This window comes from Cervus canadensis, chromosome 7 (genome assembly GCF_019320065.1).
Source record: "Cervus canadensis isolate Bull #8, Minnesota chromosome 7, ASM1932006v1, whole genome shotgun sequence".
Taxonomy (NCBI): domain Eukaryota; kingdom Metazoa; phylum Chordata; class Mammalia; order Artiodactyla; family Cervidae; genus Cervus; species Cervus canadensis.
The window spans coordinates 63,699,952-63,714,917 of record NC_057392.1 but is presented as its reverse complement, the minus strand read 5'-3'; the positions used below and the strand labels follow the sequence as shown (position 1 = coordinate 63,714,917).

At 36.9% G+C, this 14,966-nt stretch overlaps 1 protein-coding gene across 4 annotated transcripts in view; it reads left to right on the top strand.

Annotated features, from left to right (window-relative positions):
• KCNMB2 (potassium calcium-activated channel subfamily M regulatory beta subunit 2) overlaps positions 1-14,421 on the top strand; it is a 287,468-nt gene extending 273,047 nt beyond the window's left edge. For all 4 annotated transcript variants that reach the window (XM_043473689.1, XM_043473690.1, XM_043473688.1 and 1 more), the window contains one exon: positions 12,647-14,421. In XM_043473689.1, the coding sequence (XP_043329624.1) occupies positions 12,647-12,931 (285 nt within the window). In that variant the 3' untranslated portion in view covers positions 12,932-14,421. The remainder of the gene's footprint in view (positions 1-12,646) is intronic.
• Positions 14,422-14,966: the final 545 nt, after the last annotated feature.

Genomic DNA, 14,966 nt, shown 5'->3' with positions numbered 1-14,966 from the left:
TCATTGTTTAGTTTATTTACCTTGTTTTTAACTGTGAGACATGCAAAAAATGAAAAAGTGCAGCTTAAGCACCTAAAGAGATCCTTTACATAACTACTATGAAAGCAAAGAAATAAAACATGTCCGGCACTGCAGGAAATCAGAACCTTGAAGTTCTGGTGACTAATGCTATCAAGTAGCTTTTCATTCATTTATTGGCATTTTGAATAGTGTCTGTTTTTTGTATAGTGTCTGTTCAAGTCTCTTGTTTTCTATTGAATTGACTCCATTGGATTGTTTCTTCTTAGCATTTATTATAGGAATTCTTTAAATTTAGATGCAAACCTTCCCTGATTGTTGTATTGCAAATATCTTCTCTGGATGTGAAATGTCATCTTTTCACTCTCTTAATGATGTATTTGAATGAAAGAAGTTTCTAGTTTTAGTGCAACCAAATTCTTGTCCTTGTCAATATTTATTTTTCTTTTCTTTTTTCCTTTCTTTCTTCTTTCTCTTCCTCTTTCTTTCTTTCTTTTTCTTTCTTTTTTTCAATTGTTTGACTGTCCTGCTGTCTATTTGAGAAGTCTTTACCTATCCAGAAGTCATGAAGCCAATTCTCCCAAATTATCTTCTAGAAATGTTATTTTTTTTTTCTTTCACATTTTGAGTACAATCTGCCTGGAATTGATTTTCATGCAAGAGTCAAGTTTCTAGATTTTCTTTTTATTCATATGGACAATCATTTGCCCAAGTCCATTTATGAAAAGACCACCCTTTCCTCACTGGATTATTTTTGTGATTCCATTTTCCCCTCTATTTTCTTGGAAGTTATCTGCTCTGTTACTGTTCTTTTAGTGTTTAACTAGTCATTACAACTTGAAATATTGACTAATCAAGGATATTAAAACATTTTACCTTCTTTTATTCTCTTCTCAAGTTACATATTATCATTTTTATTCTATATGTACTTTAAGCCCATGTAGACATTATATTGCTTTTGTGTATAGTAGTTATTTATTTAGATGTGTCCCCATCATTTTCCATCTCCTTATTCTTCATTCCTTCTTTTATCTTTGGTCTTCTATCTGGATCATTTTTTTCTACTTCCTGAAGAACATTCTTTAATATTTAGTACAATATCTTCTCTAAAGGAATCTCTGAAAGTATTCATTTGTCTGAAAATATTTTCTTTTCATTCTCAAAGTGTCTATTCATTGAGTATATAATTCTAAGTTGGCTGTTTTTTTTGTTTCTGTACATTGAAAACACTCCATTGTCTTCTGGTAAGAATTATAACTATTTGGAAATCAGCTCTCAGTCTAATTGCTACTTCTTTGAAGGTAATCTTGGTCTGCTTTAAAGATTATTTTCTTTAATTCTTCACAGTTGAACTACTACTATGTGCCAAAGTGAACATTTATTTCTATCTTGCCTGCTTAGTGTTCCAAGGGCCTCTCCTGCTGTTCCTTGAGGTTCTTTGACAATTTTAGGGGGTCTTCAGTCATTATTTCATCAAATATTTCCTCTGCTCTCATTCTTTCCTGCTTCTCCTTTTTAGACTCCAATGGACCATGTTAGGCATTCTCATTGTATCCCCTGTATATCTCCCTCTTTAGTATTTTCCCTCCTTTTGTCTCTCTGTGCTTCTTTCTAGATATTGACCTAACTTCTTATTTGCAATTCTTTCCTCAGCTCTGACAAATCTATCATTAAACCCATACTCCATTGAGCTCTTAATTTCTCTTACTGTATTTTTCATTTCTAGAATACCCATTCCAATCTTATTTTATACTTTCTAGTTTTCTGCAATATTCTAATTTTTGTCTTTTAAATTCTTCAACATAAAACGTAAAATTGTAGTTATTTTAAAGTTTATTTTGATGACTTCAGGAAATCTGAAGACCCTATGGGCCTCTTCTATTTTTTGTTTCTTGACTGTTTTCATGCTGCATTGTAATGTATGGCTATTTCTCATTAGATATCAGACATCATATCTAGAAAAATAGTTATAAAAACAATTTTAAGCTTAGTTTGGTGTCACGATGTCATCTTTTCCAAAACTTATTTCCATTTGCTTCTGCAAGGCCCCTAGGTACAAATCATGATCACCTCATTCTGACTACGTAAACTGACGTTTGAGCTGAAGTCCCTGTGAGGACCTATCTTCTTCAGGTTGACCATCACTCCTAGGATGCAGCCTTGAAGTGTCCTGACCCAAAGTGAATATGGGCCCACGTTTGATAGGCTGTAATGACAATTCCTGCCCCTAGCTCTACAAGGCTATCAAAAATTCCATCCAGCCTTCTGGGATCTCAGCCCCTTTCAGAATCAACAGACACTCCAAGGGGGAAGGTAACACCAAACAGTAGGCTCACCTTCTTGGCCCAGTGATTCTTCACTCTCTGGTTAGCTGTCCTCTGCCTTTAATTAGAAGCATAATACATGCATTGAAAATACAGTTATTACCATGTCAAAAGGTCACTAAGCCATGATCTTAAGGCAGCATGAGAAACATACAAAATATTCCTGGGGAGAAAATTAAAATATTCTCTATCTTCACCTCTCCTTCCTATAACTATTCCCCAAGCTCACCAAAAATAGTAACCTTTCCTATAGTTACCAACGAATGGGCATGGTTTTACTGACACGTAAGGCACACTACTGAAAATGTTTGATTTGAGACAACAGGAGGCAAAGAGATGTCAGTCAAGCTTCCTGCTTCTTTACAGAATGAGATTCAAAAGGATTTTATTTTTAAATTTTCACACTCTCTCATATATTCTTTTTCTTTAGCTTTTAAACCCAGTGACCAACCTCTTGTCACTAGTACAACTGAAGCTGCTTAAGCTGATAGGCTGGCATGCTCTGGTGGAGCAACTGACTAACTAACAATCTCTAGGAGCTGCAAGTAGGTTCAAGGGCCCCTGCCTCTCCTGGCAACAAGGTGTCACTGGGATCATAAACAGTGGCTGAGTATTGATTCACTGTGGTCGTTAAACTTCTCAATGCTGATCTTGTTTGAGGGGTTAAAACTTTGTTTACTTTACCAGGGATCCCCCAAAGTCCCCATCTGGTTTAAGAGAATATTTCAAATGAATTTTTGTACAAAACAAGAAAATATATCCATTTTTGATATGTAGTATAATACTATATGGGCTTCCCAGGTGGCACTAGTGGTAAAGAATCCATCCATCTGCCAATGCAGGAGACGGTAAGAGATGGGGATTCTATCCCTGGGTCAGGAAGATCCCATGGAGAAGGAAACAGCAACCCACTCCAGTATTCTTGCCTGGGAAATCCCATGGACAGAGGAGCCTGGAGGGCTACTCTAGGGTCCATAGGGTCACAAAGAGTCAGACACGACAGAAGCAACTTAGCACACACACAAGCACAATACCATATTTTATACATATATATATATACGTATATAATATAATTATAATAAGGAAGCCAGCTATTCTGAGTGGAGATTAACTTGTATGAATTAGCCAATTATTTAAAGCTCCAAACTCAACATCACCCCTCATTTTGTCACCCACTCTGAAGCTTTCTGGTTTCCCCACATGCAGAGAGTGTACCTATTTGGACCAGAATTTCTCAATCTCAGGACTATTAGCATCTGGAGTGGAATATTACTTTGCTGTCTCTGAGAGAAGGGGTGGAGACCTGATTTGTAGGTTGTAGGATGTTTAGCAGCATTCCTGGCTTTTACCCGCTAGAAGACTAGCATCCTCCTCCTCCATGTGTGACAACTAAAACAGTCTCCAAAGAGTGGCAGAACCACTGCTTTTTATTTTGTTTAGCTTTTATCTTGAATGCTGGGAGATTCTAAAATTTTAATCAAAGCTTGTAAGCACTGAGCTCCTCTACACAACATTTAGTAGGATAAGGATAAAAGGGAAGAAAATAAAGTGAGGTTGAGAATCTAAATGAGAGAAAAAGAGGGACCCACATTTATTAAGTGTCTATGATATACTATGTGCCAGCACTATGCTAAGAACTTTACAAAAATCATCTCGTTTAATCCTGACTAAAACCCTACTCCTAAAGTAATAATAGTCCTATTTTATCAAGAGCTCACAACATGCCAGGCACTGTATAAGGCTAAATATTTTATATGAACTCACTTGTTAAATGCAGCAGCAATCCCACATATTAGGTACCACTACTATCACCACTTCACAAAATCAAGCTGAACTCAGAAAATGAAATAATTTTCCCAAAGTCACACATTCACAACTTAGGTCTAAATTAAAACTAAATCTCTTTATCTCAACATGATATTTCTTAAAAAGCAAAACAGCACATTCTCTTGAGAGAGTAAAGATAAGAGCTTTAAAAATTATAAATTCTATGAAATATTTACCCTTCTAATGCCATATTTTAGTGAATAGGTGAGAATCCACGCCATCCCATCATATGTCAAGAGGTGCTTAGGATCAAGTAAAAGGCCATGAGCAAGGAATAGAACTATCTGTGTTCCATGGGGACAAAATTGTATATTTAACACCAGTTTACACAGAATGAATATTAGACAGAAGTGCACCATGAAAAGAGAGGGGGGAAATGTGCCCGGAAATTTGACATACAACATCCCCATAATTGGGAACTTAAACTTAGGAATATTTATTGGATATTCACTGAAGCTGCCTGTGGACCATAGATTGAGAAATGATTCTGTGATTGACAAAGTTTAGTCACTACTCACCAAAAGTGAATTGTGGCACAGAAATAGAGGGAAGAATGTTCCCCCAAACAGCTTGCACTGAGCATCAAGAACAAAAAGCTGGAAAATGAACCTAATTCTTTCCATTGCTGAGAAAGAGGACCCAGGGTGAAGGGTAAGGTCAGATTTTATATCTGACTTTCTCAAGGCCTAATTGGACACATCAGGGACCAGAGCGCTCCCTGGTTCAATCTACTGTGGTTACTGACTAATCCTGAGGCTCCACATGGCTCCTTTTTCATTAGTGGGTTTCCTGGGTCTTTTAAGCTTCCCCTCTACCCCACATCAAGCAGAAATGCCATAACAAATGTGAAAGCTCTGGGAAACACAGAAAAGGAAAACCTCTCTTGAGGGACCTGTGTCTCGATGCTGCAGGAAACCCTATCACATAGCAGACTGTGAATACTGTTTTCCTCTCCTCTACGAAACATTTCCAACAGTCCCACTTGCCAAAATCAAGCAGATACTACAAGTGCAAACTTAAAGTTTAAACTAGATTTTGTGAGATTCACTTTTTTAAAAGTGATGGTAAGGAGCAGGAAGTCTTAAGCGGGAATGAAAATAACATCCCAGTTTACTCTCTCATCTCCTCTGTCCATCACTAGAGTTCAAAGAACTCAAAAGTTCAGAATATCCCTGTGGGCCAGAGTGCTCCAAGACAGACAGTTGGGCATCTCTACACCCTTTTAACGTAGGGATTATGTCCCCTTCTCCAGCACAGAACATAAAGCCTGGCACACCATGTATGCTTAATAAACATGTATACAACACTCATTCTTTGAGGACACTGAAGAAGTCCTATTTGACTTAAGAACCAAGAATATTTATGTTTCACATGAGAAATGCTTTTGTTTATATCTCATAGGCATTGTGAACAAGCATGCCCTAGATACCACAGAGTTCTGAAGCAAATTTGTGGCCCACCTCTGTGAAGTGTAGGGTCTCCCTTAGTGGCTCAGAGGGTAAAGAATCTGCCTGCAATGCAGGAAACCCAGGTTCAATCCCTGGGTCATGAAGATCCCTTGTAGAAGGGAATGGCTACCAACTCCAGTATTCTTGCCTGGAGAATTTGATGGAAAAAGGAGCCTGGTGGGCTACAGTCCATGGGGTCAAAAAGAGTCAGACACGACTGAATGACTTTCACTTTCATGTCACTTTCTGTGAAGTCTAGAGTTTTTACTGAGAGCCTTTTCAGCCTCATTGCTGTCCCATTTCATCCCTCCTGCCTTTGTCCTATTTCTCTCTAATGATCTGTTTCAAATTGTTTATGTTTTTCATGCCTATGCCCAGCACACAACCTGGTACTTTAGAGGTACTCAAAAGTATTCATTAGATTTCATTAAACTTAACTCCTCTCTGAAATAAGACACTGCCTTTTTAATAAAAGAACAAATGGAGGACATACCCTTTCCCTGAGGTGATCTTGAGAATTGACAGCTCCCTTCCTACTGTCATAAGGAAAAGGAGGCTGGCCAGTGAGGTTATCCAGCCAAACATCCCCCTCCTACTGCCCGCACTTATCCCCATGGCTTTTATTTTTGGGTTGAAGGCCTATCACTTTTTGCTTCACACTTGCCTAGTGAAGCATGTCTAAGCAAACACCCAACAGGTACTCTCTCAAAACTTCTGTACATCAGAAGAATAAAAATAACTCTATCCATGTGAAAGATTCTGGAAGGGAGGCTAAGAAACAAAAACTTTTGGTTCTTTTCCAAAGAACTGGAAAGAAGATGCAGTTGCTGGATCTTTGTTGGAAGGGAAAGGATGGTCAGAAGAAGGTGACAGGACCCAGGTTTCCTCAGCTGGGAGAGGCTGTGGGGCCTCATGCTGTGGGGCCATCTCTGTATTTTCAATACTAAAGAGAATTTAAGAGATTGGGGAAAGCACAAAAGTTTATTAACAGAATTCAGGATGGAGAAGAAAGATATAAGTCTAAATCTTCCCCTGAATGACTGCCTCAGAGTTTCAGTAGACTTCTATAGTCATAGTTTTTGTTGCTCAGTTGTCTCCAACTCTTTGCAATCCCATGGACTATAGCCCAATAGGCTCCTATTTCCATCGAATTCTCCAGGCTAGAATACCAGAGTGGGAATCCATTCCCTTCTCCAGGGTATCTTCCCGTCCCAGGGATCGAACCCAGGTCTCATGCAATTGCATGCAGCTTCTTTACCATATGAGCCACCAGGGAAGCCCCTCTATAGTCATATGTTAGGCACAAAAGAAAGGCCTATAGCCATGTTAAAGGAAAAAAGAAAAAGAAAGAAATATATATATATATAAACAAATTTTAAGTGGTGTGAAAGTGTCTTCAGTTCAGTTCAGTCACTCAGTCATGTCTGACTCTTTGTGACCCCTTGGATGGCAGCATGCCAGGCCTCCCTGTCTATCACAAACTCCAGGAGTTTACTCAACTCATGCCCATTGAGTCGGTGATGCCATCCAACCATCTCATCCTCTGTCGTCCCCTTCTCCTCCCACCTTCAATCTCTCCTAGCAACAGGGTCTTTTCAAATGAGTCAGTTCTTTACATCAGGTGGCCAAACTATTGGAGTTTCAGCTTCAACATCAGTCCTTCCAGTGAATATTCAGGATTGATTTCCTTTAGGATGGAATGGTTGGACCTCCTTGCAGTTCAAAGGACTCTCAAGAGTCTTCTCTAACACCACAGTTCAAAAGCATCAATTCTTCGGTGCTCAGCTTTTTTTATAGTCCAATTTTCACATCTATACATAACTACTGGAAAAACCGTATCTTTGACTAGATGGACCTTTGTTGGCAAAGAAATGTCTCTGCTTTCTAATATGCTGTCTAGGTTGGTCATAACTTTTCTTCCAAGGAGCAAGCATCTTTTATTTTCATTGCTGCAGTCATTCAAACATCTGCGGTGATTTTGGAGCCCAAAAAATAAAGTCTGTCACTGTTTCCATTGTTTCCCCATCTTTATGTAATGAAGTGATGGGACAAGATGCTATGATTTTAGTTTTCTGAATGTTGAATTTTAAGGCAACATTTTCACTCTGCTCTTTCACTTTCATCAAGAAGTTCCTTAGTTCTTCGCTTTCTGCCATAAATGTGGTGTCATCTACATATCTGAGGTCATTGATATTTCTCCCAGCTATCTTGATTCCAGCTTGTGTTTCATCCAGTTCAGCATTTCTCATGATGTATTCTGCATATAAGTTAAATAAGCAGGGTGACGATATACAGCCTTGATGTACTCCTTTCCCTATTTGGAACCAGTCTGCTGTTCCATGTCCAGTTCTAACTGTTGCTTCCTGACCTGCATACAGATTTCTCAAGAGGCAGATCATGTGGTCTGGTATTCCCATCTCTTGAAGAATTTTCCAGTTTGCTGTGATCCACACAGTCAAAGGCTTTGGCATAGTCAATAAAGCAGAAATAGAAGTTTTTCTGAAACACTCTAGCTTTCAATGATCCAATGATCTTGGCAATTTGATCTCTGGTTCCTCTGCCTTTTCTAAATCCAGCTTGAACATCTGGAATTTCCCAGTTCATGTATTGTTGAAGCCTGGCTTGGAGAATTTTGAGCATTACTTTACTAGCATGTGAGATGAGTGCAATTGTGCGGTAGTTTGAGCATTCTTTGGCATTGCCTTTCTTTGGGATTGGAAATGAAAACTGACCTTTTCCAGTCCTGTGGCTGGAAAAACTCAGCAGTGGCTGAGTTTTCCAAATTTGCTGGCATATTGAGTGCAGCACTTTCACAGCATCATCCTTTAGGATTTGAAATAGCTCAACTGGAATTCCATCACCTCCACTAGCTTTGTTCATAGTGATGCTTCCTAAGGCCCACTTGACTTCACATTCCAGGATGTCTGGCTCTAGGTGAGTGATCACACCATCGTGATTATCTGTGTCATGAAGATTTTTTTAGTACAGTTCTTCTGTGTATTCTGCAAGTGTCTTATGTACCTAAAACTATTGTTCCTATGTTCCTTTGTGTTCTATATCATGCACTCTAAAATAAAATTTTTCCTAGACAACACATTCCATCAAAAAAGAATGATTTAAAACCTCAAGGATTTTTATCTTTTCAATCTATATTACATTTTTCCAACTAAGTGTAAATCACTCAACTCAAATTTTCATTTGTTGAAATGCATTCTACATACTCTAAACTAATCACATAAAATGATGAAATCATAAGATCACTAAATCCTTACCCCAAATTCATACCAGTCTTAGAAACAAACACATGGCTATACTTTGAAGCAGAAATCTAGAATCCTAATGTAGGGTTTAGCATAATGTCAGATCTCTTTGGACACAAAAACAAGGAACACATGACAAGAGTTATCAAACAAGTCTATTCCTGTGAAAACCATATAGCTAGTCATTTCACCATCCTTAAAGTTTTTGCACTTTAGTATGGGGCATGTGGTTAAAGACTTTATAGATCATACAGACAAATGGGACATTTCAATAAAATTTTATTAGTAAAAACTTCTTGAGACTTTATGCATATTCACACACCCTCACACACCCCTGCCAGGAAGGCTCCTGGCATCAATATATATAATAATTATTTATATATAACATTAATTAATTATATATAACATTAATTAATAGCATTTATATATATTATATATATAATACAACCACATTATATAGATAAAGAAGTTGATTGTGAGGACTCAACAAGCCAAGTAACTTGGTTATAGAAACACAGTAACACAGTAACCAGATCTTCCGATGACATATCAGGGGCTTGTTACACTACCTCATACATTCACAAGCACAAAAGAAGGTCTCACCAATAATAAAAGCAAATGAATGACTGACACATGGTGGAATTTTCAGGGATAATATTAGTCTAGTGGGAGGCAGTTTATGTGTGTTGAAAGGTGGAGGGTGGCATGGTTAGAAAAAGCTAAAAGCACAAGAGCAGAGGCATCTTTTCTCCACTAGTAACGTGGAGCTACATTTCTAAGTGCTGCTGGCCAATGGGCCCACATCCAACCATATGGGACACGCCTCATCCAGCTAGTCCACACATGTGCATTTGAGACCCTGATGGCTTCAAACTTTAATAAAGCAACTTCTGTATTACAGCCTTGTTAAATGGTCTCAAAAGTAATTTATATCTCATTGTATCTGGAAGAATCTTATGTGGTGACTAAACTATTGTCATTGGCTGATAAACATTTATCCAAAAAAAATTTTAAAGTCAAATCAATTCACAAGAGCATAAGAAATGAAAAAACTCTATTTTTAATGGAATGCCATTTTTATTGAGATCATTTCAATAACTTAGTACTGTTAGCCACTAAAACTACTACTATAAACTCTCCTGGCACCAAAATATAAAGAAGCCTGATGCATTTATATGCTAAAGTGGCTCATTTTTAATTCAACCATAAATGTCTGTAAATTTTTTTAATGCTTTCCGAATCAAAGCATTAAAAAAAATTGTAGACATGATCTGGGCAGCTCTGAAGAAGGAAAAATATAAAGGTATCCCCTTATTACTTTAAACCCTTTTGATCCAGAAAGCATCCAACTGGTAGAAAATTTGTTTCATGGCAGTCATAGGCCAATTTTCATACTAAGTTATAACTCGCTGAGAAATTCTGCTTTCTTGGGGACACTTTCAGACCCTTAATGTTGTGCTAGTACCAGGTCTCTGCAGTACTCACATTTATGAGTGTACTCACATTTATTCTTAGCTGATTAAATCTGAAAGTATCAACCAGCCCTTGTATGAGAACATTAAGCCTTGTTTACAATCAATATCAGTATGCGCATCCTCCTTTCTTAACTAATTGCAGAATCTTCCTGATGTTTATAGAGAAGTGATCCAATCATTATTGCACAGTAAAAAAAAAAAAAATTGAGGTGCCATGATACCCACTAAAATAGGGAAAAGAGTCATCCAAACATACTCCATTAGCAAAACTCATGCCATTTCTTTTATATTTCCTTTCTGTGAAATATACAAGTCTAAATTGGTGTCTGGAATTCCAGAATCCTGCCCCAAAACTTCCATCAGTGTCCCTCGAAGTTCACCAACAGCTCACCTCATCTGTGTCTCCTTATACAGTCCCATGACTTGTGTATGGTACTGTACAATCCTAGGAGAGCCAGTGACACTGTAAAAGTCATGGGTGTCAATATTCAAATCAGATCTTATAAACCGGCAGTATTAGTAAGATACATAGGCTTTTTTCATGAAGTCAGTGTAGTATGACAATTTTTCAACAGAGAATATGTGTTTTGATGATTCAGCATAGTTTTCTAATTCACATGAAAACACCAGTTTATCAGCAATCTTGTCACTAACCATCTTAATTCAGATAAATCAATTAAATTAATCATTTGATAATGTGTGTAACAAGGAATAGGAATTTTTTTCCTATTGGGAGGCAATAAAAACCCTTTTTTACCGTAAAGAGGGTAAAGACTTAACCAAGGCCCACATATCTCCCAGAGAAGTGACTTAAATCACTTTTTCCCTAACTTTTTAAAAAAATAGATTCATTGTTATATCAGTTTTTTCACTGCTCATTTACAGACCAAGGAGGAGGGTCACAGAGATTTCATCTCCTCAGAGACTTTTTTTTTTTAATTGGAGTATAGTTGATTTACACTGCTGTATTACTTTCTGTTGTATGATAAAGTGAATGAGTTATACATATATCTACTCTTTTTTAAGGTTCTTTTCCCATATACATCATAGAGTATTGAGTAGAGTTCCCTAGTAGGTCCTTATAAGTTATCTGTTTTCTATATAGTAGTTTATATATTTCAGTCCCAATCTCCCAATTTATTTCCCTCCTTCTTCCTCCCTGATAATCATAAGATGGTTTCCTACATCTGTAACTCTACTTCTGTTTTATAAATCAGTTCATTTATACCATTTTTCAGATTCCACATATAAGCAATATCATACAATATTTGTCCTTCCCTGTCTGACTTATTTCACTCAGTATGCTTTTTAATTTAGGAGAATATATGCAAAAACATATCTATAAATAAGAAGAAAAACTACAAAGTTCCTTAATTCCATCTGTACCCAGAGAAGAGGGAGAGAGAGGAGAAGGAGAAAGAACAGGAAGAGGGAATAGAGGGGGAAATATCATCGGAAGGGGACAGGGCAGGAAAGGAAAAGAGAGATACAAAGAAAGAAATCAAAGGATGTAAGTAGGTAGGAAAAAAAGATAGGCATATAGAAGAGAGACAGCAAGAATGATAACAGGTGAAAAGATCAAAGAAAAGATATTTTAAATTCTCAGATGAGTGCTAGTTTAAGAGTAAATTGAATTAATTCTGCTTTATTTTTCCTTGCTTTATGAAAAAAGTTACTTTGTCAGTGCTAACTAGGCATGAACCATTTATCACAGGTCTTCAACTATTCAATATCCCTACACTTTCCAAGATTCGTTTTTAGCAACTCATCAGGGGTATAGCTGTCTTCTTGGCCAAGGTAATTTGACTAAAAATAATCAAGCCAAGCCAAAAAAGACAAGAGTAAACTACTTTCCCTGAGAGATCTGGCAGTTTTTGATATTACATGGACAGTTGTGGACAGATATGATGAAAGGTTGACACTCTATTCTGTGGAAAAGTATATTCAATGGAGAATAACACCATGCTTAGCTGTGGCAAAATGAATCCACTTGAGTTATTTTATTTTAATCAACATTTAAACTATATGAACAAGCTATCAAAGTACGTCCTGGTCAAATACCTAAAAGCACTGTTTTAATCAGTGTGCGAGTTCTTAGTTTCTGGAGGCACTAGTTTGAATATGTATTTTTAAAAAATCATGGTTATTTCACAGATCATTAAGCTGGCCTCTATACTCCTCCTCGTACTAGATACACACACACACACACACACACACACACACACACACACACACACACACACACACACACACACACCGTATTTTCTGGTGACAGTTTATCTCATTTTCCACAGTGTTCCTATATACCTAAGTGTGGAAAAAATTTTGAAGAATCCATGTCCCTGGTGAATGTTGTCATGGAAAACTTCAGGAAGTACCAACACTTCTCCTGCTACTCTGACCCGGAAGGAAACCAGAAGAGTGTCATCCTAACCAAACTCTACAGTTCCAACGTGCTGTTCCATTCGCTCTTTTGGCCAACGTGTATGATGGCTGGGGGCGTGGCAATTGTTGCCATGGTGAAACTCACGCAGTATCTTTCCCTGCTCTGTGAAAGGATCCAACGGATCAACAGATAAAATCAAAGTGGATGAGATCATTTTCTTTAAAGCTCAAATACTGTTTTCTTTCATTCTTCACCAAAGAACCTTAAGTTTGTAATGTGTAGTCTGTTATGAGTTCCTTAATATATTCTTATACGTAGAGCAATAATGCAAAAGCTGTTCTATATGCAAACATGATGTCTTTATTATTCAGGAAAGGAAACAACTGTTTTTTGTTGGTTGGGTTTTTTTCTTAATCTTGGTTCTATGCTGGAACTAGTACTTCCTTCTCTCCTTCTGCCAAAATCGGGCTCAGTTATTTATTTGCCAAGCTTCATGGAGGAATACAGGCAATATCAATGTGACAAGATCTGTGCTCAGAGTTGTCAAATCTCTTGATATTTCTGCAATATTTTTTGTCATTCATTGTTTACTAAAGCTGCAGCCAAAAATATTTTTTCTTTCCTTACTCTCAACTGAGCCCTGTAGCAAGTGAAGGGACCAGATTTCCTAACTAAAGGATGTTGTGCATTTTCCTTGTATTTCTACCATATCACTGTAAAGAAGAGGGGAATCCCAGCAGCTATTTTTTCTTTTATTACTTTATACTCATAACTTTAGATTTTTTAACTGATTTCCAAAAAATAAGCTGTTTTCATTAACCAATTCTATAATCTCTTTCTGTGATTTAATAGAAAATGAACAGAGCCCTTTTCCATGTAAGACCCTGCTACTGTGTGAGAACCTAACATTTACCAGGAGTTTCATTACCTATGAACTGACAAGGTTGAATACAATCCAGGAAAGTCTATGTTACTAAGATATTTGTGTGAAAATCTTTATTTCGTTTCAATTGAACTGTTAAAATTAAGATCTTACTTGCTGGTCAAGACTAGTGGACTGATTTCAATGGATAAATCTATCATGGCAAATTAACATGTTGGAATATTGCTTTTGAGAATTCATGTTTAAATTAATGAGTATGTAGTCTCTCTTTCTCACAAGAATACCCCATTGGGATTTTTAAATTATAGCACAGAATATTTGTCTCATCTACATGCTTTACTTTTCTATTTACAATTCTCTTTTTTATTGTTAGGTTTTATACACAATTTTTTCCCTAACACACACTTGGACTGAATAACAGATTTAAAGGAAGCTTTTGTTCACACTGCCATTCACATTGTGTTTAGAGTGGGGAGGGGGAAGGAAAATGAGGAACTGGTTTTAGACAAAAACATTCCATCTTTTATTTAACATCAATATCAGAAGAAGAAGAAGAACATCTATCTTTCTCATCTATATTTAAGTACCTTTTATATATATAAGAACCTTTTATAATCAAGGTTTTCTAGGTATTGCAGAATTTTACAAATCATATGTGTGGAATGAATAGTGAAACTAACCTGATAAAATAGAAAAGATTCTGCAACATTGTAATTCTTAGTTTAATTTTCAAAAACAAATAAATCCATAGGGTATAATCAGGACTTCAAATGTGTAACTAAAACTTTAAAAAAAAAATCCATTCCATGAGAAATATTTCACTACCTCTTGCATTCTAAGTTGATAAGCCCAAGGTAGTCCAAAAACCTATGATTCACTAGTTCTAAAGTTATTCTGGCTTCCCTGATGACTCAGCAGTAAAGAAGCTACCTGCAATGCAGAAGACCTGAGTTCAAACCTGGGTTCGGAAGATCCCCTGGAGAAGGAATGGCAACCCACTCCAGTATTCTTGCCTGGGAAATCCCATGGTCAGAGAAGCCTGATGGGCTACATGTGATCCATGGGAGCACAAAGAGTCAGACACGATTGAGCAATTGAGCAAAGAGATTATAAAGGACATTCCCTTTTTAACTCTCAAACACATACACATGATATTATAAATACTTGGAAAATATGATGGAAAACTCAATTCCGAGTTCATCTTAAAAACTTAATTCTGAAGACAATAGAGAGATCTTTGAGACTACAGAGCTAAAAATTTGTAACCTTTAATGTACCTTGGGCTCCCTTCAAGTGATCCAAGAGCGAAACACATGCAAGTAAAATTATTAAGTGAGTTAATTTT